Raw genomic sequence first — 27,624 nt, 5'->3', positions numbered from 1 at the left:
TTCTACTACAGACCGGTGGTCAAGTTGTACAGTGGAGTTTGCAAAATGAGAGCTAAGGGTAATTGTACAATACTTGATATATAATAAATATTACATAAACAATAACAAGTGTTTTTGTGGCACCTGTATCACGCATACTGATCCCATCATATATTGTGTCATTTTGTGGGGCCAAGTCAAGCTTATAGTACTTAAAACCTTCATGAGGGCGGCACGATGGCTCAGTGTGTAGCACCGTCGCCTCACAGCAAGAAGACCCTGGGTTCGATCCCCAGGTGGGTCGGTCCGGGTCCCTTCTGTGTGGAGTTTGCATGTTCTCCCCGTGTCTGCGTGGGTTTCCTCCGGGTGCTCCGGTTTCCTCCCACAGTCCAAAGACGTGCAAGTGAGGTGAATTGGAGACACTGAATTGTCCACGACTGTGTTCGATATAACATTGTGAACTGATGAATCTTGTGTAATGAGTAACAACCGTTCCTGTCATGAATGTAACCAAAAGTGTAAAACATGACGTTAAAATCCTAATAAACAAACAAAACCTTTATTATATACATGGTAATTTTAAAATGTTTTATATTCTATGTATGGTAAATAAGCCACAGACATGTAAAAAGTCCCAATCATACAAAAAATAAAAACATACCGTGATGTACCGTAAGAATCTTAAAAAAAATACCGTGATACAAATGTTTGGTCATACCGCTCAGCCCTAGGTTGGACACGTTTATTTCTACACGTTTCTCCCTAGTTGATACTTACTACATAGGTGCCCTACCTACTGTAGGTGCACTCTGTTTGGTATGCGGCCCATTTCAGCGTGCTGTAAGCGGGAAGTGTGGTGGGCGGGACACTGTAAACAAATCAGTTTACTGTTTAAATTCATACAATTATTCTTAGTACATTTAAACAAAATGAAAAAGTGGCGCTATTTGAGCTGTTCTCGTCTTTCTGTGACTAGCTAGCAAGATACAAACTAAAGTTACGTTACGTTGCTAAGAAAAAGCAGTTGCACACAGGTAAGCGCATACATTATCACTTTTATTTAATTTAAATGTAAACTTGTTGCCGTCTTCGTCTCGTTTTTGTTACAAACAAACCCTGTAAAATGTCATTTAAATTCCAGCGGTTTGTTTTTGTTTATTATCCACCTGTCTTCCGTTAACGTTCGCCTCCTTTCGATAACGTCCACCAATCAGTGTTTAGTATAGAGTGATTGACAAGGAACCATCCAATCACAACCCTGCAGGTGGGGTTATCGGAATACAGGTGGTTAAAATAATGTCGCTTAATAAGCCAAATTAGCTTAATAGATATTAATTGTAACCACGAGCAATTGTATAACAATAATAGTGTGATTTTTAATTAGTATTTGTTTAGCTATTTTTAAATACCTGAGTAATATTTTTTTAAACGAGGCTTATTTGCTGTTCTCATTCGTACTTATTTTACCCAGTAACATATAAATTCATAACAATATACTCATAGTGCAACACCAGAATAATAATAACTTGTTTTTATTAATACTACATAGCCTTGGTGAATACCACATTAAAATCTAACCTATGTATTGGTATTAATTATGGCATTTTAACCTAAAATTGATAACCTGCTCGATTACCACGAACGATAATTTCAACACTTTTCCTGTACCAAGAATAAATATAGAATAAAAAATTTAAAAAATATATATATTAAACCTGTTGGAGCTGTATAAAACGTGCTCCACTGGACAGAGACCAGAGGGCAGACTCAGGACGAGATTACATTTTACAGCTCACTTGAAAATGTCTAGGAATTACCCAGAAGGAGCCAGAATCTGTGTACAGGGATAAATAAATCTGTGACTCTCGTCAAAAGAAATGGATAAAAGATTCATTTAAAGCACATGAGATGCAGAATTTATATCTGTCTGTGTATTCTCTATTGCAGGGTGTAAACATGTGTGGTAGGACTGCTTGCACTCTTGCTTCGGATGAGGTTCGCCGTGCCACCCGTTACAGAGACCGAACGGGACGGAACCGCCGGCCGAATTGGAAAAATGGTGATGATGATAAATACAGGCCTTCTTACAACAAGAGTCCTCAATCCTTCAGCCCCGTCATGCTGTCAAACAGACACTTTAATAAGGCAAAGAACTACTTTTTTTCTGCGTTATAAGTTGTGCTTAAAGCAGCAATATGTAGAAGTGATAAATGATTTATAGAGTCAAAAATAAGCATCATACTCAAAAACCTGTAATTTACTCCAGCTTTGTTTTTGCTGGACAGGACGCCCCAGTGGATGAGTGCGTGTTGGCAACGATGCGGTGGGGCCTGGTGCCTGCCTGGTTTAGGGAAAGTGACCCAAACAAAATGCAGTACAGCACCTCCAACTGTCGTGGTGAGAGCCTGCTAGAGAAGAAGTCCTACAAGGTAAGAAAATACTACACAAAGAAAGTCAAACTCGTGTGCTGATCTTAAAAATCAATGTGTTTTCTAATTTATTGGAACAGGGTTGCCAGATTACATACATTAGGTTGTTGCTGGACAGGGAATGAGACAAATGTATTCACTCAGTGACTTTCACTTATATACTATATATATTTGTTGCTAACGTGTTCCCCAGGACCCTCTCTTGAAGGGACAGCGATGTGTCATTCTAGCCGATGGCTTCTACGAGTGGAGGAGACAGGAGAAAGACAAACAGCCGTTCTTTATCTACTTCCCACAGAGAGATGGAACACCAGGGTCCGGCCAAACAGATACTCAAGAGGACGATGACGGCAAGACTTCTAGTGGACCATGTGAAAGAACGGCAGAGGTGAAAGAGCTGTGTGGTTGCTCAGTGGTTAAGTTATAGGTCTAGTGATCAGAAGGTCGCCAAGTTGCCACTGCTGGGACCCTTAGCCAGGCCCCAGCATTGTATTCAGTTAATTTTAAGTTGCTTTGGGCTTGCAACAAACCTTCTTGTGAATATGCTTCATACTTAATCCTGTCTTTATTTTTGAGGGTGTTCTTTAATCCTCTTACAGGTCAGAGAAGAGAATGGTGAGTGGACGGGATGGCGCCTGCTCACCATTGCTGGGCTGTTTGACTGCTGGGCACCCCCCGGCGGTGGCGAGGTTTTGTACACTTATACAGTCATCACTGTGAACGCCTCACCAAACCTGCAGAGCATCCATGACAGGTTCAGTAACACCTTCAATCATTCAGTCCACTTTGTTTAAGGTGCTGGAGACCAAAGAAGCTTCTGCTTGTCAAATAGAGTTGCCATACTTTTTTCCATCCAGGATTATGAATGATTAATGGATGTATTTATTTAAGACTATTATTAAGTTATTATTTTTCTCCTTCAGCTGCTCCTGGATTTAAGCGTTTTGCCTCAGTTTTTACTGATGCAACTCTGTTTTCAGACATTCCCATTAACATTGTGTCTGTACGGCTTGAAGAGCAGAATTAGACTTGAATTCTGTGCTCCATAAAGAAAAATACTAAACCATTTAAAGACAGAAGTGGAAGTTGTTAAACTGCTGTATAATTTTATTATTTGTTTTTAAATCTGGCCTGGTTTGGCCCTCGTTTTTGATTCGTCTTAGTTTAAGGGTATTTGTGTGTGTGTGTGTGTGTGTGTGTGTGATAGGATGCCAGCCATTCTGGACGGAGACGAAGAGGTGAGGCAGTGGTTGGATTTTGGAGAGGTGCGCTCACTGGAAGCTTTGAAACTGCTCCAGTCCAAGTCGTGCCTGATCTTCCACCCTGTCTCAACAATCGTCAACAGCTCCCGCAACAACTCGCCCGAGTGCCTGCAGCCCATTGATCTCGCTGCTAAGAAGGTGTTTCATTATTATTACTTTATTACATATAAGTTAGACATGTCTAATTCCCATGCTGGTCAAAGAGAACTGAACAGAACTGCCAGTTGTGTCTGTTGAGTGCCAGAATGGACCAGCAGGCAGAGTAATATACTGCTGCACAAATATAATAAAGTCTACCAGTCTGTACAAAATCATATCAGAACCACGTCATGTACAGAAACGCATCACAATTGCTTTTTCCCCAAGATACGTTATGTAATATATATATATATATATATTTTAACTGCTGTCTGTTCTGCTCTAATTCTTTAGGCCCCCCAGTCATCAGCCAGCAGTAAGATGATGATGAGCTGGCTAAAAACCGGCTCACCAAAAAAGAGGAAAGAACCAGATGATGCAGAACCGACAGGAAACCCTGCAGGAGAAAAGCAAAAGTCTAAACCGGCTGGTCTGCTGCAGCAGTGGCTGCAGGGAAACGGTGCCAGCAAGAAACCAAGAACATAAGTGTCCTTTCAGTTAGTTCTCCACATTGTTTGAGACATTTTTCAACACTGGATTTATAGTAAATGTTTGAGTTTATTGGCAGTTTAATTTGCTTCACAGTATTTGGATATACTGAATTCCCTTGTGCACTCTGGCAACCTTTGCGGGTTGCAACACACCCCTGCTGGACGAACAGGGCTTCAGGAAAGCAGAGGTTTGCTGGTTCAAGCCCCAAAACTACCACGATCCTTAACCCTCTATTGTTTGCATTATATTCAGTCACAACTGTATTAAGATGTTCTAATATTCTTTATGGGGCGGCTCGGTGGGCAGCACCGTCACCTCACAGCAAGAAGGTCCTGGGTTCGATCCCAAGGTGGGGCGATCTGGGTCCTTTCTGTGTGGAGTTTGCATGTTCTCCCCGTGTCTGCGTGGGTTTCCTCCCACAGTCCAAAAACATGCAGTCAGATTAATTGGAGACACTGAATTGCCCTATAGGTGAATGTGAGTGTGTGTGAGTGTGTGTGTGTGTGTGTGTGTGTGTGTGTGTGTGTGTGTGTGCCCCCCCCCCCCCCGACCCCGACCCCGACCCCGACCCTAATTGGATAAGTGGTTAAGAAAATGAACGAATAAATAATATTCTTTATTAATCTTTATTGGTTAGAAGGCCAGTGTTAGTCGGTGTTTATACAGTATTAGGTTGTACGTTCACACTGTGGAAAGAAGGCGCGAATCAAACGATTTATTCAACAAGGTTTTTTATTTTTTTACTTTCAAATACATTTATTTTCAAACGATGTTTATGCTCTGCTATAATAAATGTTCATGTTAATTAATGCTTCAGATTTCCCCCACTGTTCTATCGTTTTTGTGTTCTGTTATTCAGATCAGTAATAATAAATGATACATATAATAATAACAAATCATAAGAATAAACAAAGTAAAACATGAGGGTTTGCTGAGCGCTTCTTTGTCATTGTGGCAAAGACTCACAAGGCATGGTGAAGAATCGGATCGGATAATCTGGGCACTTCATGACAATAGAACACTTATCGTATTTTAAACTGTGACTGATCATATTCACACTTTCCCAGCCTGCACGATTGCCTACTTGTACGAGCCTATATTCATGGAAAATAAAGCCAAACTGCATGCATGTGTTTTTTTTTTCAAATCAAATCCCGCTGTACATACGTGAATCCTCCTGCTAAACCAGCCAAACCAGAGACAGCAGACAGTCCTGACACCAACAGAGCTTTAATACACCGATATATTACACAGCCCCATTGATCTGCAGTCACATCGTACAGGTTCCAGTTACACGGTGCTTCTTCTAAAAAGTCTCCAAGCATTCAAGTGTTGAGTGTTTCAGAACAGTGTGTGTGTGTGTGTGTGTGTGTGTGTGGAACTGAAGGGCTTCTGGAGATCCAGTGAAGGGTGTAAGGATAAGATTAAGAGCTATAGAGGGGTGGAAAAACACTCTCACGTCGTTGTTTCTATAAGTAGTGTGTGTGTGTATATTCTAGGAGAGGGTGCCTGCTGCTCTTATGAAAGCCAGTGATTACATTAGGAAAGAGAAGAGACGTGACAGAGAGACAGAGATATGTAAAGAGGGATGGAGAAGGAGGGGGCACAAGGCCAGAGAGGATGAGGGTGATCAATAGCGCCCCCCGCAGGTCTTCAGCAGCTGCAGCTCTCCGCTGACGGTTTGGCTCGCTCGTTCCTGTCCAGCTTGATCGGCTCTGGGAACTCATTGTACAGCTCCACCTCGGTTTCCTGGAACAGCAGCACCAGATTAGCGGGAACGTAAGTCGCTCATCGCAATATCCATACGTTTTATTATTTATGATACATGAATCCTGATTATTCGGGTTGCCTTGTAAAGTCATAAAACACAAAAAATATTAACCTCCTAATGGCCAAGCTGTGCAGCCCTTTGCCCCTCCCGCCTCAGACGAAGCCAATCATGTCTGTGAAGACGCCTGACTGGCCAACAGTACCACTAAGACTCAAACCCTGGTAATATGATAGTGTATTTACCACATCTACAGTTAAAATAGGCTATGATATTGTGCCTTGGTTGATTAAAAAAGCTCCTCATTTGAAAATGTTAAGTTATTTTTTACAAATTACATGGAATAAAGCAGGTAACTTTGACGAACGGGGGACACAAGTATCATATTAATGACTGCTATTACTAGCTGTGATAGGGCAGAAGTGAAATACATAGCACTGAAAATAAACCAGAGTGTGACTTGCTGTAAATAACAGTGTGAAACCAAAGAGACAAGATTTTGGAAGTATTACAAATGGGTCCATGAAAGGCGTGTAGACGTGTTTTGAGGCGTGTGTGCGCCGTGGCTGCTGCGTGTACCTGTTTGAGTGCGTTACGTGCAATGGTCTGGAAGGCCTGTTCTACGTTGATAGCTTCCTTGGCGCTGGTCTCAAAGTAAGGGATGTTGTTCTTGCTCTGGCACCAGGCTTGTGCTCGCTTGGTGTTTACCTGAGAAACACGGAGTAATGAGGAATGAGTAATAATATAGATTAGGGATGTAACGATTCACGATACGATGATACGACTCATGACACTGGGTTCACGATACGATTTTTTAAACAAAATTAAATTGAAGACAAATTATGATAATAAAAGTTCTATAAAATAAAATATTTTATTTATCTAAATAATGAATGCCCTTATTTCTGAGGTAGGTACAAACTACGCAAAACAATAATGCTGCACATTTCCCTCTTTGAGTAAAGAAAACAAATGAAATTTAAAAACAAATCCCCCATTGTATAAATAAATAAATAATACAAATAAATAAAAGTATCCTCACATAAATAAATTTGGCTGGAAAATCCCGTACAACTCTATGTAGTGACGTCAACCAGGCAAGGTGAATAGCACCAGCGCCCTCTGCTGTTTAAAGTGAATATAGCTTCATTATACATGAATTACCGATTCGAATCGTGGCACATGTGCACTGATTTTTAACTGCCTTGTGGTGCATCGTTACATCCCTAACACAGATAAAAGTCGCTCTAGTACAGGCAGTACAAGCTAAACACCTCGACATTCTTAAATACAATACAAATGTCACATGTGCATGTCGCAACTGAAACAAAATCCGTTAGGAAAAAAGCAGACAAATACAAATAATTCATTCGTTCTCCCGTCACCCCTTCCTGTACCCACCTGCCTGTTCTCCAGGTCGATTTTGTTGCCGAGCACCACGAACGGAAAGTTCTCAGGGTCGCGAGGGCTGGCCTGGATCAGAAATTCGTCCCGCCAACTGTCCAACGTCTTGAAGGTGTTCGGTGCCGTGACGTCGAAGACGAGCACGCAGCAGTCGGCGCCGCGGTAAAACGCCACGCCCAGAGACTGGAAACGCTCCTGACCGGCCGTGTCCCAAATCTGAGACCAGAATGAATGACAACATTAAAAAGAGCTGGATCATATAATTTATTTATTTATTAATTAGGATTGTAACGTCATGTTTTACACTTTGGTTACATCCATGACAGGAACGGTAGCTACTCATTACATCAGGTTTTTAATATCAAACACAGTCATGGACAATTTTGTATCTCCAATTCACCTCACTTGGAAACCCACACAGACACGGGGAGAACATGCAAACTCCACACAGAAAGGCCCCACCTGGGAATGAACCCAGGACCTTCTTGCTGTGAGGCGACAGTGGGATCATATAATATAGAGGTAATAATAAATTGAAATGCTTGTAGTCTGGGACCAGGATCGGGAATTTCTATACCTGCATTGTGACTAGCCGGTCGTCCACCATCACCTCTTTCGTCAGGAAGTCGGCTCCGATTGTGGCCTTGTACTGGTTGCTAAACTTCTTGTTCACGTACTGGTTCATCAGAGAGGTCTTCCCCACCCTACACGCACACACACACACACACACACGATTATGGTAAAGAGGAACTGAAAGCTGAGTCAAATCATTTTGCATACAGTGCCGGATACAGACCAGAAACCTGCCGTTTACGTTGCTTCACAAGTTTGCATTAGCTAGCTGATAACTGGGATATTTTAGGCTACATCTAACTAGCAATCTGAGACTTTATTCTGGTTTCACAAGCTTCAGGCACACAATTTTAGGTCCTGAAATTAACTTGGAGGAACAAACTCAGTCCATACATTTACACAAACTTGACAGGTTTAAAGTTCGTTCTGCAATCTGCTGTGCCTGTCCGAGTCGGGGTTAGAAAGCTAATCTAATGGCCCCTGAGAACAATAAAAATACAAACACGCTGTATATTCCGCTTTATGGCTGCTCTATGTTTAAATCAACAGATCCTGAAATATTTTAGGTACTGATCCTTTGTGAACGCAACTTGTTCTTAACAAATGTAAGAACCTGCTAGGTCAGCTGGTCGGGATTCGGCCGAGGGGATGAAGCAGTGACTAAACTAACACCAGAATAGTACAGAATACCAGACAGCTCCACAGAAGTCAGATTCCAAACACAGAATCTAGTTTTACTACCGACTTGCACGTTGTAAACATGCAGGAACGTGACAGGTGTTTTAGTATGGAGTCTAGCTCAGATTCTTAAAATAAATGCACTGCATTAGTCAGGAAAAATCCACAGAAAACCAGCTAAGCAACTTCCAATCAGACTAGGAACCAGAGTGCACAAGGTCTAAGCTCTGAACGATCTCAAAAATCACACGACAGATACTCACCCCGAGTCCCCGAGGATGATCACTTTCAGTAGAACTTTCTTCCTCGACGTCATTCTGTCACAGCTAAAGAAAACAGCAAGGAAAAATGCACATTTAGATATGAAGCATCTTTTCTAAAATTACAAAAATCTGGTTTGCATATTGTACAAGGATCAGCCATAACATTAAAACCACCTCCTTGTTTCTACACTCACTGTCCATTCTATCAGCTCCACTTACCATATAGAAGCACTTTGTAGTTCTACAATTACTGACTGTAGTCCGTCTGGTTCTCTGCATGCTTTGTTACCCCCTTTCATGCTGTTCTTCAATGGTCAGGACCCCCACAGAGCAGGTATTATTTAGGTGCTGGATGATTCTCAGCACTGCAGTGACACTGACATGGTGGTGGTGTGTTAGTGTGTGTTGTGCTGGTATGAGTGGATCAGACACAGCAGCGCTGCTGGAGTTTTTAAACACCGTGTCCACTCACTGTCCACTCTATCAGACGCTCCTACCTAGTCGGTCCACCTTGTAGATGTAAAGTCAGAGACGATCGCTCATCTATTGCTGCTGTTTGAGTCGCTCATCTTCTAGACCTTCATCAGTGGTCAAAGGACGCTGCCCACGGGGCGCTGTTGGCTGGATATTTTTGGTTGGTGGACGATTCTTAGTCCAGCAGTGCTGTGTCTGATCCACTTATACCAGCACTGTGGTGGTCATGTGGGGGTCCTGACCATTGAAGAACAGCATGAAAGGAGCTAACAAAGCATGCGGAGAACCAGACGGACTACAGTCAGTAATTGTAGAACTACAAAGTGCTTCTATATGGTAAGTGGAGCTGATAAAATTAAGTTAAAATGGCCATCCCTAGTCTTGGGTCACTGTGACGTCAATATTTTGACCAGCCTTACACACACAACGTAGAATCTGCTCTAAAAACCTCCAAATCATTTAATTAAAGGTGTTTCTGCCATACGGGTGTATAAAATCAATCATATTCTTCCAGCTTTGTAGCAACAGTCTGAAAAAGGTCCTTTGTGCCTCTGTGCACAAAGCGAGGCCTAAAGTTTATCACTAAACACTTTCGATTGCGAGCCAGGCTCTTTAGATGGAATAAGCACAAATCCCGACAGACAGACTCCAAAATCATGTGGAAATCCTTTCTAAATAAGTGGACACCTTAAGCCAGATAGGGTATGAGACCCATTATATTTAAAATCACACATATCCTAGCAAATGTCTGCATGCAAACATTATTTTAGTGTTTAAGGTCAAACCCCAATAAGTACCAGTTCAGCAGTGTGTGATTCAGCTCAGTGGTGCAGTAAAAACCACTACGAATACCAGTGCTGCAGTGACTCAGCTCTGACCGGTTAAACAGAGCAGCATTATGTAGGAAACACTCACACGTCTGCACTCAATTTTAAACTGGTACTGGTCATGTGTTCTCGCCTGCCGTCTCTTTATCCAGTCACGAGGACCGCCTGTGCATGATTTCTTACACTCATACACACTCACGCAAACACATAAACCGTACCCACGGTCAAGTGAACGGACCCACTCCCTGTTAAAAAATGCAGGTATGATACGAGCGAACGCTACAAACACACACAGACGCACACACACCTCAGTGTGGCTGTATGCGCATGAAACTCGAGCCTTCCTGACACCACACAGCACGTGTCGGCCCCCCTCCGACTAAGTGAAGCTTGTAGAGGTGCTTATGAAAAATAAACTGAGAAGAGAACTGGGTACAGCGTGTCCTGCAATGTTAACCACTGAGCAGTCAAAACAAACACACACACACACACACGCACACACACACTCACACCTTCACACACAGTAAGTGTTTGGTGCTCAGATCTGCTGTGATCCTTTCAAAACACATATGGGAAACGGCCATGTCTCAATGACAGCTTAATGCTTTACATTACAGCAGCTGTCAACAGCAGCAGATTCAGGACAGTTATACTGCCACACTATGAGCAACAGGCGTTTATCTTAAAGTCACAACAGATCCAGTTTCAACCGTAAACACTGGGCGCAGGGCAGGAATAACCAGGTCAGGGTGCCAATCCATCACAGGGTTTCGACCATCCCTCTCTCCCCGCTCAGACACACCCGGTAAAGTCTGTGTGGACACCCGGCTGGCCAAGAGCACGGCTCAGATTGACACGTTAGATTACTACTCCTTATACAGATTTACAAATGGGAAGCCAACCAACTGTAAACTGTTTCTGTAAACGGTTTGTTCTACTGCCTGCTCAAGCGTCAGTTCTGAAGAGACTCAGTGCGATGGACTATATCCACACAAAGACTAAAATATATTGATGTAGTTGAATGTTTCTATTGTATTTGGAATGCTTAAAAATAATTGCTAATTTGCTCATGGAGCTTTTAGTCTTTTGTCCAGTTGTGTTTACATTCAGGCTGGTCGAATTCCAAAAATAGGAAATTAAAACATTTCCAATACAAGCACAAATGGGTTTAAATGTAAGGCAGCTTGTTTTGATTGTTTATGGGTTATGGGGATATGAAGGTGGATGCAAAACTTTGTGACCTGATGTGATGGCCTTTGTGGTGGGCTGGTAGTTTCCATGATGCTGGTGTCCTTCAGGCTTCATGATTATATCTAGTCTATCTGTTTTGTTAATATGGAACATAAAATGACACAAACTGTGCAGTAATCCTGCAGGTTTGCCAAATAAACCATGTTGCATATAATTCATATACAATGAAGTATAATATTAATTGTTTATTTTGTGAATTTATGATTTGTCCGCTCATGTCAGGCTGAGAGCCTTGCTCAAGTGCCCAACAGATTTCATTTAAGATTCGGATCGCTTGCGGTAGAACCTTAAAGCATCAGTAGCATTGCCGTGCATTACTACGTAGATTATGTTTACTTGCTGTGCCATTGTGTTATTGGGTAACAGAGAAAGTGGCACTGCCACAAGTATCGGCATTTCATTTGGTTCGATATGCCACTCAGATGAGAGCTCCATTAGTCAAGCTCTTCAGTTGTTTATTTTCATATTATGTAACATCAGCACAAAACAAGCAGCGAGCTTAATTTAGGCTGTACTACTCGACCTACCTGGAATCTCATTTACAAGAATCACACCAACCCTCTTCATGTTTTACCATTCAGGTTCTCTAGTTTGAGATACGTATCTGCTTAAAGTATCAAGTGTGCGAGCCTACGCATGCCAAGATCATGAATAAGTACAAATCAGAATCCAAATCAGAACTGAACCCAAACTCTTGCTGGAGGATTAAAAACACTGGAAATAATACAAAAGGCTCAACAGAAAACGTTCAGATATTTCATATCTGTCTGTAATAAGGCTCGAGTGCTTTACTGTACAGAAAAAATCGTTTACTGTCCTGTTTAGTGTTTCCTGTCCTAGGTGTTCCAGTAAACAAAAACACTTGTTCCAATCACATTGACTGGTGTATGACATGCTGCAGTGTTCATGCATTCCAGTTCAGTGTTTATATTGGGCTATATATGGATCTGGAGGCTTAATTTTTATTAAAATGTATGCAGATTTTAAAAATACAGATCTTGTAGCAAGCAACTAAAGTTTTTACTTAGGCAGTGATTAATACTAAACCAGAATATTGTTGACTAAGTTGTTATATTGTATTGTTAACTCTTGTGCTATATTTAAAAAGAAAAACTTTTGTTTATAATAATCATTGCATCACTGATTGCAGTTGACAGGAAGAAAAAGCGTGACTCCATGTTTAATCTGGAACCCATGACAGTTAGATCACATGGTGCTAAAGCCCTTACACAGAGGACACGAGCTCTTTTAACCAATCTGAAACATTCTTATTCATTCGCCAAGTTAAAAGTGGATCATGTGTCCTACAGATTTCTTTACGATGTTATTGCCCTCAACCTGCTTGGTACAGGCTGAAGGTAGTTCTGTTCTGGCAGGTACAAATGACAGATTTGTTCTGAACTAAAAGGAAATTTTCTATCCACATCTAATCGCATTACTTCCAAGTAAGCATCTGTGAGGATGAATTTCCAGTAGAATCACGCTTGCAGGTCATTTATTTATTCATTATTAACCGCTTTATCCAGATATAGGTTGTGGTGGGTCCAGCACAAAGCGGAAATACAGCATAGACATAGTCCCATTCCATCTCAGAGCATCACACACTCATTTACACTGGCTAATTTACCTATACCAACCTAAGAGGTTACGAAGCAGCCGAATAGAGCAAACTGGCTTGTTAAAATGCAAGTACTACACATACCCACTTGTAATTTATGCTTGATTCAACTTAGGAAAATGCACATGCATATATTAAGCTTAAATAGATGCAAAACTATAAAAGACAATTGTGAAGATGACATCTAATCCTCTGTGGCAACACAATCAGTATGTAAAACCAAAAGTAAACAACCCAATTCATGCTTAAAAGAAGAATCTACGTCAGGTATTGGTGTCCATTTCCAAGAACTATAGATGGTAAATAAAAGGTTCTACCAGCATACACATTTCTATAGTCAGACGACCTTTGTTGGCATATCGATGCAGCCCATGTCCTTTAGAAAACCAGGATAACACAGTCTATTGTTCAATATATACTTTAACCACCTCGTTATTGAAATCTAGTTTGTATATTATACATTTTTCTTTTGTTTTTGTTAATAATTTACTTTAAAACATCACAATCAAGCCATGAAAATGCAGATCCATTCTACTAACCATCAAGATCAATAACAATGCCAGATAATGATAAACCACTCAGGCCGCTGTCAGATGTTAGCTTCGTGCAGATGCTAACCTAGCCTAGCAAATAGCTCGTAAAATGTATTCATATTTAATTACAGTTACATTATTGTTTAAATAAAGATGAATACACGTAAATAGATTATAATCATATTACAGCAGCTCAAACAGTCCGTTTAAATGCAGATGATAAAATACTCCCCATCACAACAAAGCTAATAATGCTAGGCTTGACATCTAGACGATCTAGGCTGTGTTTCAAACTGCTCAAATCGCACTAAAAAGTATGCTCACTACAGCATTAAGTGTGCCATAACTAGGCGTGCTATGTAGTAGAGTAGAACGCAATTTGAAACACAGCCCCAGTCAGCGTTTTCTCCTACCAAAAAAAGTAGAAACACTGGTGCATATCAGCCGTTAAGGACAGACCGTCTGTATTTACAATTTTAATACACAAAAAACAACTTTATTAAAAATGACATACCTTATTTAGGAAAAACAGACGCAAAGTCGAACGGTAGTGTTTTATCCGCTGAGCTAAATGCTAACTCCTCTTCGCGGGGCCAAGTCACTATTGTTTGTTATCGATTGAAAATGTAATAATTCGCTCATATGACACTACACCAACTTTGTCAAAAGATTAAAAGCTATTTTTTCTAATCGTTAATATAAACGCGTCTGCCCCGACCGATTCTTCCTCGCCTTACTGCCCGGTCTTGTTTCTCTTTTCTTTTCGGCAGCTGCTAGCGTCTTACTTCCTCCAAAACAAGGCTGCGAAAAACAGCAGTGCAGGGCAGAGTGTCAAAAAACATCATACACCCTATTAACGCGCACTACGTAGGGTATGAAAGAGTTGATTACACGCTCTATATAGTGCACTATGTATTAAAATATGAGTTGATTTGAAGTATTTGCCTGTTCCGTCATCAGGTTCGCTCCACCCTTAATTAAACTCTTGCATTGCACTATGCAGTACTGTATGCTGTATTTATAATGTTGTCATTATTATTATTCTTCCTGCTGTGTATGTAAATTATACAAAGTATACGTTATTTATGATTCATTAATAAATAAGTAGTACTGTAGGCAGTTGTAGCCTAGCAGTTAAAGCACTGGACTAGTAATTGAAAGGTTTCTTGTTCAAGCCCCAGTACTGTGACAGTATATTGTCTAAGCAATTGAAAGATAAGGGCCTTGCTCAAGGGCCCAAAAGTAACAACCTACAATGTATTAATTGTACCCTAATAATGCACACCACCCATGACCAAGACGAAGTGGAACTTATTAAGAAGGGGAAAACACACGCTGGAACCAGTGCTGGGATCTCGAATACATCATATCGAATCTCAGCTCTGCCTTGCCGGCCGATGCTGAGCAGCCACATGAACAACGATTGGCCTGTTGTTCAGATATGGGCGGGACTAAGCCGGATGGGGTCTCTCTCTCTCATGACTGGTGCAATTACGACCTCTGCTGGCTGATTGATGGCGAAATGAGAAAAGAGTGCTCTTAGGGTGTGTCCCTCCGTACACGCAGCTAGGCTGCACTGCACTCGTCAAAGTGTAGGTGATAAGACGCATACGGCATGCTGCCCACGTGTCGGGGGGCGTGGGTTAGCTTCGTTCTCCTCGAATAGAGCAGAGATCGGCATTGGTGGAGAGGAAGCACGATGCAATCGGGCAATTGGACGTGCTAAAAAAAGGGAGAAAATGCATAAATAAAATATATTTTTAAAAAAAGAAGGGAAAAACTCCTATCTTTCGGACCATTTAACCCGTATAAAATGCATGTTTATTCATTTATTTTTTGTTTGTTTGTTTACTTCATCTGTTTATTTTATTTATTTTTAATTGAATTTCAAACAATAACAATAAACAAAAACATCACTGTATACACAATATTGATCAGGGTAAAGTCATAGCACAACAAAATACAAACACCACATACTATTATTAAGCAAACTTATCAAAATATGAGGTAGCACACACAAAAAAACCTTCATCACAACCCTCCCTAAAATAACGATCAAAGTAGAATATAATGCTTTTATTTGTCATATTTACACATACAGAAACAGTACAACGAAATTCTTTCTTCATATATCCTAGCTTGGGTCAAATGCCCCTGGAGCAGAGAGGGTTAAGGGCCTTGCTCAAGGGCCCAACTTTGCATGGCAGAGCTGGGAATCGAACTCTCAACCTTTCAGTTGATAGCCCCAAGCCCTCCCCACTAGGTTACCACTAAAGTAATTTTAAAACTTTAAAATTGCAGAAGTAAAATACATTTAGTCTGGAGCCTAAAAAATACTTTATGAATAAAAAAATGGGCATATAGAATAAAAAATAACATTATATTCTATTTGTTTATTGGAATCCAATGTGCTTGTTCATGTCTATGGGCGGGGCTATGGCGTGACGTCACTGCTTGGTGCTACGTGGAATGAAAGCAGCAGCATCGCGAGCTCTTCGGAATGCTAGGCTAATAACAACAAACCCCAAATGCTAAGGCTTTGTAGTTACTTTGATAAAAGTTGACGTTATTACGATTGTTCTAGTTTATTCTTCCTACTAAATGTGCGTTTAAGAGGAAAAAATGAATTAGAATGAAATGGCAACGAGTGTCGGCGCAGTTTTCCGAGTTTGGCCGACTTTGTTGAGTCAGCTAACGGCCTAGCTAGCGGGCTAACTGACGCTCGAACCCTCGGCTTTACCTGTCAGTGACACCTGGACCTGTTATGAAAGAATATAAGATAATATAAAGAATGGTCTGAAGCGATGCTCTGTTAGTAGACTGTCAAGTTAGACAGCCGCCTCTAGTTAAAACCAAGCTGGGCTGCTAGAATGAGTTGGTTCAACGCTTCTCATCTGTCCAGCTTTGCTAAGCAGGCTCTCAGCAGCGCCCAGAAGTCCATCGACCGGGTGCTGGACATTAAAGAAGGGGATGAGTGGGAAGAAACCGTAACCCCTACTGTTGTGGGTGAGTCCAAGTATTATTGACGGATGTCCAGGGCTGTTCGATGTGAATCCGTCTTGATAGGGGATGTTGGTGCTGCACAACTTTAAGGGACCCATGGTCAAGCCTTGCAGCTAGTTCCTGTATGGAGTTTTCTATAGAATTCCTCTCAACGTGGGTTCCCCTAGGTCGCCTGATTTACACCCTTCTTTTAAATCATGCCAGTAGTTAAAATGCTTGCTTTATACTGACCATATGTGTAAATTATTGTGGGCGGCACGGTGGCTCACAGCAAGAAGGTCCTGGGTTCGATCCCCAGGCAGGGCGGTCCGGGTGCTCCGCTTTCCTCCCACAGTCCAAAAACATGCCACCAGGCTAATTGTAAACACTGAATTGTCCTATAGATACCCAGCTGCTAGATGCACGAACCAGTGCATTGTAGTGCCGGTCCCAAGCCCGGATAAAACAGCGAGGGTCGTGTCAGGAAGGGCATCCGGCGTAAAAACTGTACCAAATCAATGCGGATCAACCGACCCCGCAACCGAACGGGACAAAGGCCGAGGAAGAAGAAGGAGACATGTAAATTATTGTGTGATAGGTACTGGACTAGTAATCGAAAGGTCGCTGGTTCAAGCCCCACCACTACCAGGTTGCCACTGTTGGGCCCCTGAGCAAGGCCCTTATTTTTTAATTGCTTAGACAACATACTGTCACAGTACTGTAAGTCACTTTGGATAAAAGTGTATGCTAAATGCCAAAAATGTAATGTAAATAATGCCCAAAAATAGATTATACCTGGCATGAGCCCACTGTCCAGTTTTAGTTTATAAGATGTTTTGCATGTTCTCTATCCATTTGGGTGTGTTTGTTTTAGGCAGTAACTTATATATATATTGCTCTAAATTGTCCCTAGTTGTTGGTGTATGAAAATGATTGTATGACTTGCCCTGCCTTGTATTGTATTCCTCTTTAGAGTCTAGTGTTTCCAGGATAGGCTTTTATACCTGCAGAAACACAGAGGGGAAAAACGTGCACTGCTGGCTTACAGTTGATTTCTTTTTCTTTTTGCAGATGAACCAAGCAAGCCCGCATCCACAGGATGGGGGATGAACCAGTGGGATTCGGCTTCAGAAGAACGCCCGACGACCCTGACGCCTACCTCCGAGGCGATCACCAAGCCAGTCACTCGTGCTGTGGTTGACGAAACTGAGAGTTTCTTCAGTTCCTTTCTGCCTCCTGGAGATGTACAGCCAGTCAAGAAGACTCCAGTGGTCTCTGTGGCACCGACGAAATCCTACCGGCGACCACAAGACAAAGCTGAAAAGGATGAAAAGCCTCCTGACAAGGATGAAGTAGACTTTTCCGAGGCAGACCAGGACGAACCGGTAGACAGCAAACCTGCAGAGGTAAAGCCAAAAGAACAAGCCGGTGTATCTCAGCATCCTGAACCTGTTCCTGAACCTCAGACACCGGAAACTGAGTCTCAGGGCACGGCGTTAAACCTACAAGTTGAAGAAGTGCAAACACCTTCGCCCACAGAGGGAGACGCTTTGGAGGCTGCCGAGAACTCTGGCCTTTCAGAGCCCAAGAGTCCAACCAAGGACCCCCCTAAAGACACAGTACTTGATTCCAAAGATCCTAAATCAGAAGACAGGCAGAGCAACACACCATCTCCCCCTGTGAGTGCTTTCTCCTCTGGTACCTCCACCACCAGTGACATCGAGGTGCTCGACCACGAGAGTGTCATAAGCGAGAGTTCAGCTAGCTCTAGGCAGGAGACTGCCGAAGCTAAAGCGGGTCTGCACCTCATGCAAGGCTCCTTCCAGCTCCTCTCGGCCTCGGCTTGTGCAGATTTCCCGCGCTTGGACGACTACTCAAAGCTAACGGAGAGCTGCGGATCGTCGTCGGATGCTTTCGAGCGCATCGACTCATTTAGCGTGCATTCGCTGGACAGTCGCAGTGTCAGCGAGGTCAACTCGGACGATGAGAACCCTGGAAATCGCACCCTGGCATCGGTCATCGCCGGACCGAGTCCCATTCCAGCGCTTCCGGCTCTGCCGACCAATCAGGAGCCAAAAGAGGTGGAAGCGGGGATGACGGACTCGATAAAGGACCAGTCAGTGGACGAGATGGAGGAAAGTGGGCGCAGTGCTACGCCAGTGAACTCCGAACAGCCCGATGAGCTGCAGGAAGAAGAACAGGAATCCAGTTCGCTTCTCACCTCGTCCAGATCTGAGCCGGATGAGTCCCGTGACTCAATGATGTCGCCTATAACCGAGGAGCAAAAAGGAGCCTCTACATTCCAGATCCTGGAACCACAAAAGGTCTGAATTGTGTAGCAGTATGTTTACGTGTTGTGAGGAATGTTTATATTACTAATATTAATGGCACTTCTTGGGATTTGAACTATGTAACTGTAATTTAATACAGCCAATGTTTTGTATTGTTACACGGATGTTCTATCTGATATTATTCTTCAGATTGCCGATGACCTCTCAAGCAGATTAGAGAAAAGAGAAGCTCAGCTGCTGGCTATAAGCAAGGACAAGGCTCGTCTAGAGGAGGAGTATGATAACCTCAAAGAGTGAGTCACTTAACGTTCTGTTCATCTGACTTTTAATTTACTGAAATGAACCCATGGTATTACATGAGCTGAAATTAAAGATCAGGTTGGGTAATACAGTGGCATGGGTGTATGTGTTTGTACACTGACTGGCTCACATTTCAAAGCATGCTAGACAAACAGAGCAGGCTATCAAAATATTTGCATAATGCTCCTTATCTAACAATGCAGTGTGAGGGAGATTCAGTCATGATGTCTAGTTTATGTGTTGTAATCGATGGATTGATCGAGGCGATTTTCTTTTTTTTTAAATGTGAACTTGGCCGTTAATCCTAATTCATGTTTACACATCAATAAAATGATTGTTGTATGATTTTGTCAGTCAGCAGCTAAATAAAGAAAAGGATTTTAATTTAGTAACCAGTCATGTGAAAAAGTTTCAGATTTCTTTCTGTATTATTAGTAATATTATCATTATTTATTGTTATTATTAGTATTATGATCAGTAATGATCAGTAATGATCAGTCACAGGAATGATCATTTAATATATTAAAGAGAAAAAATTACTTAACATCGACTGGCCCTGTGTGTCAAAGTGATTGCTCACCAAGGTGTAATTTGTGTACTATTTGGTCTAAGGCTTTAGTTAGTCTGAGGCCCTGTGATGGATTGGCACCCCGTCTGGTGTGTATTTCGGTGTAACCAGACCCACCCTGACCCGGTCCAGGACAAACCGGGGGGTAAAACATGAAAATGGAATGATGAATTTAAAATAGACAATAGTGTCCTAAAATACTAGACGTTAGCAACGTAATCGACCATGTCTGCTTTTTTTGAGCCGTAACGAATATGAAGGGCTTTTTGAGGCGTATCTGTAACGTGATTAGCAGCAGGAATGTAAACAAGCCAGTTTGGCACCTTGTTTGTCTTATGATATATTATCTTTATGTTACATATATATATATATATATATATATATGTAAAACGTGTGAATGTGCAGTGAGATGATCAGTCTAAAGGAGGAGAGTTCCAGTGTGCAGTCGCTTAAAGATGAGTTCACACAGCGCATCGCCGATGCCGAGAGGAAAGCCCAGCTCGCCTGCAAAGAGCGGGACATCGCCAAGAAGGTCAGCGCGTTTATTTGGCCAAACACAGAAATACAGGTACATACACGTTGACGAACACAGTTGTTTACATTTTACATTTTGCATAATTAATACAGGAAATTAAGGGCCTCAGGGAGGATTTGGCGACCCGATTTAACTCCAGCGAAACTCTGGAATTGATTAAAGAAAAGGAGGAACAGATAAAGGGCCTTCTAGAGGAGGGTAAGAACATCTACATCATCTACATATTTTTTATACTGAACGGATTTTTAGATTAATGACGTTATACATGACAAGAGTGATGGGCGCTCGGGTGACGCAGTGGTTTATTACGCCAGCCTACCACCTCTGATCCAGGTTTGAATCTCAGCAGGGTTATCGGCCACTTGGGTGTCTACACATGCATGATGTCTGAACAGCGGGGATTCTCAATCATTTTTATCATAAAAGTTATTTTGACATGTCAAATATAACACTAAAACATTCACAGCTATCAATTTTAAAGCCCTCGGTAAATGAAGGCCTTAATGTTTGCCAGTGAATTTCGTGCAGTCAACTGCTGTGTCATTGCAGAAAAACTATTATTATCCAGGGTTTAATAGAGAAAATGATCGTCAAGGGCTTTGCACTATTAATGATCTGAGTTACTTTTCTCACCTTGAATCATGACTGTCCGGAAGTAAACACTTTTGTTTTTGTCAAGCGACTTGATCACTTATTAATCCAGAAATAACCGTAAACAGCAAAGTTGTGTTACAGAAAACCGTATTGAGCTGTTAGATGGAACCATTCTGTACACGTCCGGGTAATGCTGATTTCTGTAATAGGCCTGGTTAAAAGTTTGTCTGGACATGTGTTTCCTATCAGGTGAGAAGCTCTCCAAGCAGCAGCTACAGCACTCCAACATCATCAAGAAACTGAGGGCTAAAGAAAAGGAGAGCGACACGAAGATTACCAAGCAGTCCAAAAAACTCAAGGAGCAAGAGGACGAGCTCAAACAGCTGCAGCAGGTCATAAAGAAACAAGGCGTTTCATGGAATGACATTTCACGCGTGCACTGTGATGAAAATAAATGTAGTATAATCAGTGATTCTTAGTCTTAGCCGAGGTTTGGAGCTTTTTTGTTGACAGAACCAAATGAAATACAGTGGTACCTCTAGATACGAGCTGCTCCACATACGAGCTTTTCGAGATCCGAGCCGAGGCTCGGACAAAATTTCTGCTCTAGATACGAGCCCAGATCCAAGATACGAGCCGGGCTGGAGCTTCGGGGATGCTACCGCTAGTTTGCGTGTCGGCGCAAGGGAGCCGTTTCAAAGGAATTTCCCAACTACTACTACTGCTAGTACAGTACTCGCTCCCACAATCCCAAGATAGTAAGTGCAAGTGACAATGGCGAGAAGAAGAAGAGGATGATGTCGATTGAGTTAAAGCAAGAGATAATAGAATAGAATATTTTATACATTTTTCTTACTGTTTTTTATAAATTTTTCTTTCATTTATTTATTTTGTTATGTTTTATATGTTTATACATGTGTTTTTCTTAATTAAAAACGTGTATTTTTTCATAATTTACGATATTTTGGGGACTTGTCAGAGGGCTGGAACGGATTAATTCTATTTCCTTTATCTTAAATGGGGAAAATTAGTTCGAGATACGAGCTGCTCTACTTACGAGCTCGGCTCTGGAACGAATTAAACTCGTATCCAGAGGTACCACTGTACTGATGCAAGAGAACTATAAAACTGTTGTTATGATGTGTAGGATGTCAGGTGATTGCCTGTTTTTCCTAAACCCTCAGAAGTTCCCAAGTTCCATAACAGTGGTCTGTTTACAGATAAATGTACTGTATATTTGAATGAGCTTAGACCTTTCTTGACGTGCTAGTTTACAGTAGCAGAATAGTGCACGAGGGCTGTGAGCTACCTCTTTATTTTCTATAAGAAAAGCCACAGACTAAATGAAACATTTATAGATGCAAATAACCAGAGAGAGACAACATCTACACATAGCCCTAAACCAAGAAAACACAAGAAAAATCTTAAACTTACAAAAATATAAACGAAAAAAAAAAGATTTAAACATAACACCTATCATGCCATAAATAACACAACTAAGTGTAGAAAGTGGCGTTAAAAATCTAATAAATAAATAAATAAATAGATGCAAATACTCATGCTAATGAAGCCTTGTTGCTGGTGACTAATTTATAGACTTCATAGTAAAGCAGTTCGGTTGTGTCGGTGCAGGTTCTAGATGGGAAGGAGGAGGTGGAAAAGCAGCACAGAGAGAGCATCAAGAAGTTGAACTCTGCTGTGGAGTGTCAGGACAAAGAGCTGAGCCAGTTGCAGACTGAAAATGAAGAACTGCAAGAAAAGAACCGGAGCCTGCAAGCCGCCCTGGATTCATCTTATAAGTAAATCTGGTTTTTAATGATCTCACCACTTGCATAAACACAAGTTCTCCCAAACACTGAGCTCATATTTACTCCTCTTTTTCCAGTGTCTGCCTTAATCATAATCCAAACATAACACACTATTGTTTTTCCAAAATGACTCAAAGTTTAGCGCATCACCTCCCACCTTCCATTGTTTAGTGTGCCACTAAATTAATGCTGCCAAACAAACCTCATGTTTTCCTTTTATTTAACACATCTGTGCATGTCTGTGTGCGTATGTAGGGAGCTTGCAGAGCTGCACAAGGCCAATGCCACCAGGGCCAGCGAGGCACAGGAACTGGCTCTGAGCCACGAAATAAAGGCTAGGGAGGAACTCAGCCTGGCATTGGAGAAAGTCCAGGAGGAGGCCTGTCTGCAGCAGGAGGCTCTAGCTAATCAGGTGGATGGATTGAATTAACGTTAACTAACAACATTTATTCACGTTGATGCAGTTACTTCGTTTGAAGAAGTAGGAAACAGATCTGACACAGTTCCTTTTTTTTTGTTTTTCTCCTTCCTGTGGTTTTAGGTGGTAGACTTGAGGTCGGCTCTGCAAAGAGCTGAGCAGCAGCAGGCCAGGAAGGAGGATTACCTACGAGAAGAGATCAGTGAGCTTCAGCAGGTAACTCTCTACCTTGAAGTTACGTTAAACTTCATACGTTGCTCGGGCGTCTGAATACAGGCGCGATTGGCCCGAGTCTGACAGAAGTGGTCGTTGTTTGAGGCACCGCAGTGGATTGCACCCAGTGATTCCGCTGCCAAGCCAGACCCACAACGACACCGAGCAGGGAAAGGGATGCTACAACATAAAAATGAACACGAAGCAGTGGTCTCTTGCTTAAAGTGGCAGGACCGACAGACCAAAAACTCCTATTGAGCAAGCCAAGGGTGACTGTGGCAGGAAAAACTCCCTTAAAATACAGGAAGAAACTTTAAAAAGAGTTTAAACACAGCTTGTCTACCTTTGCAAGCTTTACTGTGACAGAAACGTATTTCCGTACTGCAAGGCGTAAACTAATATGTCACTAAATGCTATAAATTGTTTGTATTCGATCAGCGGTTGCAGGCGGCAGAAACCAGGAACCAGGAGTCGAGTCAGAGCGTTACCTCCACGACGAGGCCCCTTCTGCGGCAGATCGAAAACCTGCAGGCCAACCTGGGTGCCCAGACAACGTCATGGGAAAAACTGGAGAAAAGCATCTCTGACCGTTTAGGTGAAAAGATTTCCAAAATTACTGCTTTGTACTCCTGATCCTCTCATTTCTTTATTCTTCCTACTTCTGTTACTCCTGCCATCTGGCATTCCTCAGTTTAAAATGATCGTGTGTGTTTATTTTCTGTCGGGTAGCCGAGGCCCAGGCCCAGCTGGCCGTCGCGGTGGAGAAGGAGCGCTCGGCAGCGGAGGAGCTGAACGCCATCAGGGCTCAGCTGGCTTCTCTGGAGTCCCAGAACTCCTCGCTCAGACAGGAGAAGGGGCGGCTGCAGGGTCAGCTGGATGCGGAGAAGACGCGACGTGAGAATCTGGAGAACGACAGCAGCAGGTATAAAAGGAGGGGCTGTTGTAGCGGCACACATTCTGCGCAATTGAGAGTTAAGGACCTTGCTCAAGGGTCCAACAGCAGATACCTGGCAGTGGTAGGGAATAAACCAGCGATTTTCTGATTACTAGTCCAGTACCTTAACCGCTAGGCTACAACTGCCCTGTGACTTACAGCTTTGACAGTATACAATCTAAGCAATTGAGGGTTAAGGGCCTTGCTCAAGGGTCCAACAGTGGCAACCTGGCAGTGATGGGGCTTGAATCATCGACCTTCTGATTACTAGTCCACTACCTTAACCATTTGGCTACAGCTGCCTTACAGATGCACATAAATGATTGGCTGTTGGTGGTGTTGTGCAGGGTGAAAACCCTACCATGGATTGGCACCCTATCCAGGACGTTCCTACCTTGCGTGTATTGTTTCCCGATGGAACCAGACCTGCTTTTAAGACTTGTTTGTGTACTTAGGGAGCACGTCGAACTGGAGAATCTGAAAGGCGAGTACGCCCGAGCTTCTGAGGAGGCCAAGAAGGAGAAGGTACGATCTCTTGTTTTACCCATAGTGCGTCACACGCTGTCCTGTTACACGGTCATTAATGCACAGCCTGTTTGTGGTGGTGTAGCTGCTGCTTACGAACCAGCTCGAGATGGAGAAGATGAAGGTGGAGCAGGAGAAGAAGAAATGCTATCTTGCACAGGAGGCCCTGAAGGAAAAGGTTCAAGATTTATTTAGAAGCTGTAAAACTGTTTTTAATAAAAACCTTTACTAACATATAATCATTAATAGAGATGTAAGAGGCCATGCTACCAAGCTCTAGAACTTTTTATGCCACCAAATGAGTTTTGTATGTAGATTTTTGACACAGATGTTGTCATGTTCATGTCTGAAACGTATCTGCGTGTGCCGTAGGAGCAGAGAGCGGCGAGCGCATCAGTCCGTGAGACTCTTGCGTCCTCCACTCCATCACTCTCTCGCTCCAGTTCCATCAGCGGGGCGGACCACAGCGGCCTGCACACTTCTCTACTCTCACAGGTTTTTCCTCGTGTCCTTTTCTTTTTCTTTTTACTAGTTTACTTTTATTTTTGAAACTGGTCTGTCTCATTTCGCTGATCTTGTGCTACCAGGAGGAGTCTTTGGATCACTCGTTCGGCACGATGACCATCAGTGGGAGCAGCTTGTATGAGGTCGCACGTCTCAGCGGAGGCTCCAGCATTATCGAGAACCTGCAGTCTCAGCTCAAACTGCGTGAGGGAGAAATCGCACAGCTTCAGGTAACCAGGTGTACAAATCATTTATAAGCATAAACAAATAGTTTAGGGTGGTTTTTCTCTGTAAAAGGTCTAGATTCGTGGTCTAGAATTGTGTTTTTTTTTTATCTTTGAGTAGATAGAGATCTCAAATTTGGAGAGGACCCGCTCAGTAATGGCTGAGGAACTGGTGCGACTGACCAATCAGAATGACGAAATGGAGACCAAAGTAAAGGAGATTCCCAGACTCAGAGTGCTGCTCAAGGTGGGTTCATAATATGCAAAATTTCCACCCCATCCAACTCAAAAACGACTTGTGCGCCGGGCTGTATCGCACACCGTCGATGCTCGTGCGGCTTAATGTACAGCGAGTCTCCAAGTTATTAAGTCGACAGCTGCAGCAAATAAAAGGTGTGTCTGCATTTCTGTCTGCACCTTCGTCCTCAGGATCTGGAGCAGAGGCATAACACCATCCTGCAGATGTACGGGGAGAAGGCGGAAGAGGCGGAGGAGCTCAGGCTGGACCTGGAGGACGTCAAGAACATGTACAAGACTCAAATCGACGAGCTGCTCAAAAACCAGAAATAGACTCTTACTCAGTACTGGGATCAGAACTACACGTGCATTTACTGTAAGGACGATTTACTTTCAGTGGTTGAGAGATGTGCAAAAGACTCGTACTTCCAGGAGTTTACCTGGTGTTCCTTTATCGCTGTAATCTAATGATTAATGATCAGGTGTATCATCTAAGAACTATTTATGAGGCTTTATGAGCTGATGTGTTTAATGTGATCAGTAGTAGAATTGAAAAAGGCAGTTTGGACCCTGATTTTGTGCAGATCCGTTTGCACCGTTAAGATCGAAGAGAAAATCTAACAGAAATGTGTTCTCGAACTATCCTGTCCATAGATCCTTTTTCTATTTAAATACTTTTATCCTCCTGAATTGAGTCACATGAATTATGTGATTATTATGGTAAGGATTAGATTTCTGATTAGGGATTCATGTAAATCGAGTAGATTCGGGGTAATGACGTCTGTGCTTGCACTACACTTTTCCTTCTGCGGTTACCTGGTGGTCTGGGAGTTACGAGAGCTTACGTTTGCACAGCAGCACTTCATTAGACCTGGAGTTCATGCCATGTCATGCCAGGAATTCACAAATCTTCCTTTAAACCAGCTGGTCTGCTAGTTGAAACTTCTGCTTGCTATTTGGTCAGGCACGGCCACCTTGAACCTGACACTCAGGCAGGCATTTTATTGGGTACACCTACCGTATGAGTGCACTTTTGTGCTTTTGCAATTCGAATAACTGTTTGTTTAACTGGAATATTCAGATGGTATATTCATATATACAGTATTTCTCAGAATTACTCATCAAAAAAGTGGAAGGTTTAATCAGTTTAATGTACTGTGTCCATTTCAAACATAGACGTAAGGTTTTTTTTTACTTGAGGGTAAGGTTTTTGTCTACCCACTTATGCAAATTACGTATGCAATATTTTATACCAGTTGTTTTTAGTTTGCTTTAACAGATAAATATAAAAGTGTGTGTATTACTGCATTACACAACCAAACGTGACATTTCTATTGCTTGGAATGTATTCGGTATTTGATCATCCCTGCCTAAAACCATCAAGAACATCACCTCACACCTTATTGCTGTCCAACATCCAAATAACTGGTCTGAAAAGTGCACCCATATACTTTGTGTACCAAATAAAATCTTATCTTGATGTCATCCGAAGGTCTGTTATTAAAAGATGTTTTAGCTTCTGTGTAAATGTGTAAATAAAATAAATAATATTACCCTCTTGACTAGAGTTTTATGTATCCAGTCTTAATGTCATTTTTAATCATTAATGTATTTAATCATGATCACTTCGTATTTAGCTGCATTACTGATAAGCCAGAGTTTTATGAGAAGGTTTAAATCTCTACAAGTTGATGCATCTCTACAGAAAAATGCAGAGTGGTTTCCTGAATAGTGTGTTAACTTTTCACTTTAAAAAAATCACCAGTGGTGTCCAAACCTTTACATAAATCCTTAGTTTACTA

General features: G+C 42.1%; 3 protein-coding genes across 4 annotated transcripts; 2 read left to right on the top strand and 1 right to left on the bottom strand.

Moving 5' to 3' along the window:
* The first annotated feature begins 23 nt into the window (after window positions 1-23).
* On the top strand, window positions 24-5,116 carry hmces (5-hydroxymethylcytosine binding, ES cell specific). 2 transcript variants are annotated; one of them, XM_062986263.1, is made up of 7 exons: window positions 24-58; window positions 1,927-2,124; window positions 2,265-2,408; window positions 2,602-2,796; window positions 3,008-3,162; window positions 3,616-3,808; window positions 4,103-5,116. In XM_062986263.1, the coding sequence occupies exons 2-7, from the start codon at window positions 1,936-1,938 to the stop codon at window positions 4,292-4,294; spliced, it is 1,068 nt and encodes a 355-aa protein (XP_062842333.1). In that variant the 5' UTR covers window positions 24-58; window positions 1,927-1,935; the 3' UTR covers window positions 4,295-5,116. The 2 variants fall into 2 exon arrangements, with proteins under 2 accessions (XP_062842333.1, XP_062842332.1); XM_062986262.1 differs by lacking the exon at window positions 24-58 and adding an exon at window positions 912-1,013.
* On the bottom strand, window positions 5,015-14,474 carry rab7a (RAB7a, member RAS oncogene family). The gene is made up of 6 exons (XM_062986264.1): window positions 14,204-14,474; window positions 8,987-9,049; window positions 8,050-8,176; window positions 7,470-7,688; window positions 6,648-6,776; window positions 5,015-6,049 (listed from the first exon to the last, which is right to left on the bottom strand). The coding sequence occupies exons 2-6, from the start codon at window positions 9,037-9,039 to the stop codon at window positions 5,954-5,956; spliced, it is 624 nt and encodes a 207-aa protein (XP_062842334.1). The 5' UTR covers window positions 9,040-9,049; window positions 14,204-14,474; the 3' UTR covers window positions 5,015-5,953.
* A 1,690-nt stretch (window positions 14,475-16,164) lies between these two features.
* Window positions 16,165-27,384, top strand: tmf1 (TATA element modulatory factor 1). The gene is made up of 17 exons (XM_062986639.1): window positions 16,165-16,695; window positions 17,743-18,995; window positions 19,152-19,255; window positions 20,236-20,362; window positions 20,458-20,563; window positions 21,209-21,351; window positions 22,592-22,758; window positions 23,023-23,179; window positions 23,309-23,401; window positions 23,837-23,993; window positions 24,128-24,320; window positions 24,788-24,857; window positions 24,943-25,035; window positions 25,230-25,352; window positions 25,445-25,591; window positions 25,707-25,832; window positions 26,015-27,384. Exons 1-17 carry the CDS (start codon window positions 16,560-16,562, stop codon window positions 26,153-26,155), a joined length of 3,336 nt encoding a protein of 1,111 aa, XP_062842709.1. The 5' UTR covers window positions 16,165-16,559; the 3' UTR covers window positions 26,156-27,384.
* Window positions 27,385-27,624: the final 240 nt, after the last annotated feature.

This window comes from Trichomycterus rosablanca, chromosome 24 (genome assembly GCF_030014385.1).
Source record: "Trichomycterus rosablanca isolate fTriRos1 chromosome 24, fTriRos1.hap1, whole genome shotgun sequence".
In the NCBI taxonomy this organism is placed as follows: domain Eukaryota; kingdom Metazoa; phylum Chordata; class Actinopteri; order Siluriformes; family Trichomycteridae; genus Trichomycterus; species Trichomycterus rosablanca.
The sequence above is the reverse complement of the archived record's forward strand: the minus strand, read 5'-3'. Positions and strand labels throughout refer to the sequence as shown.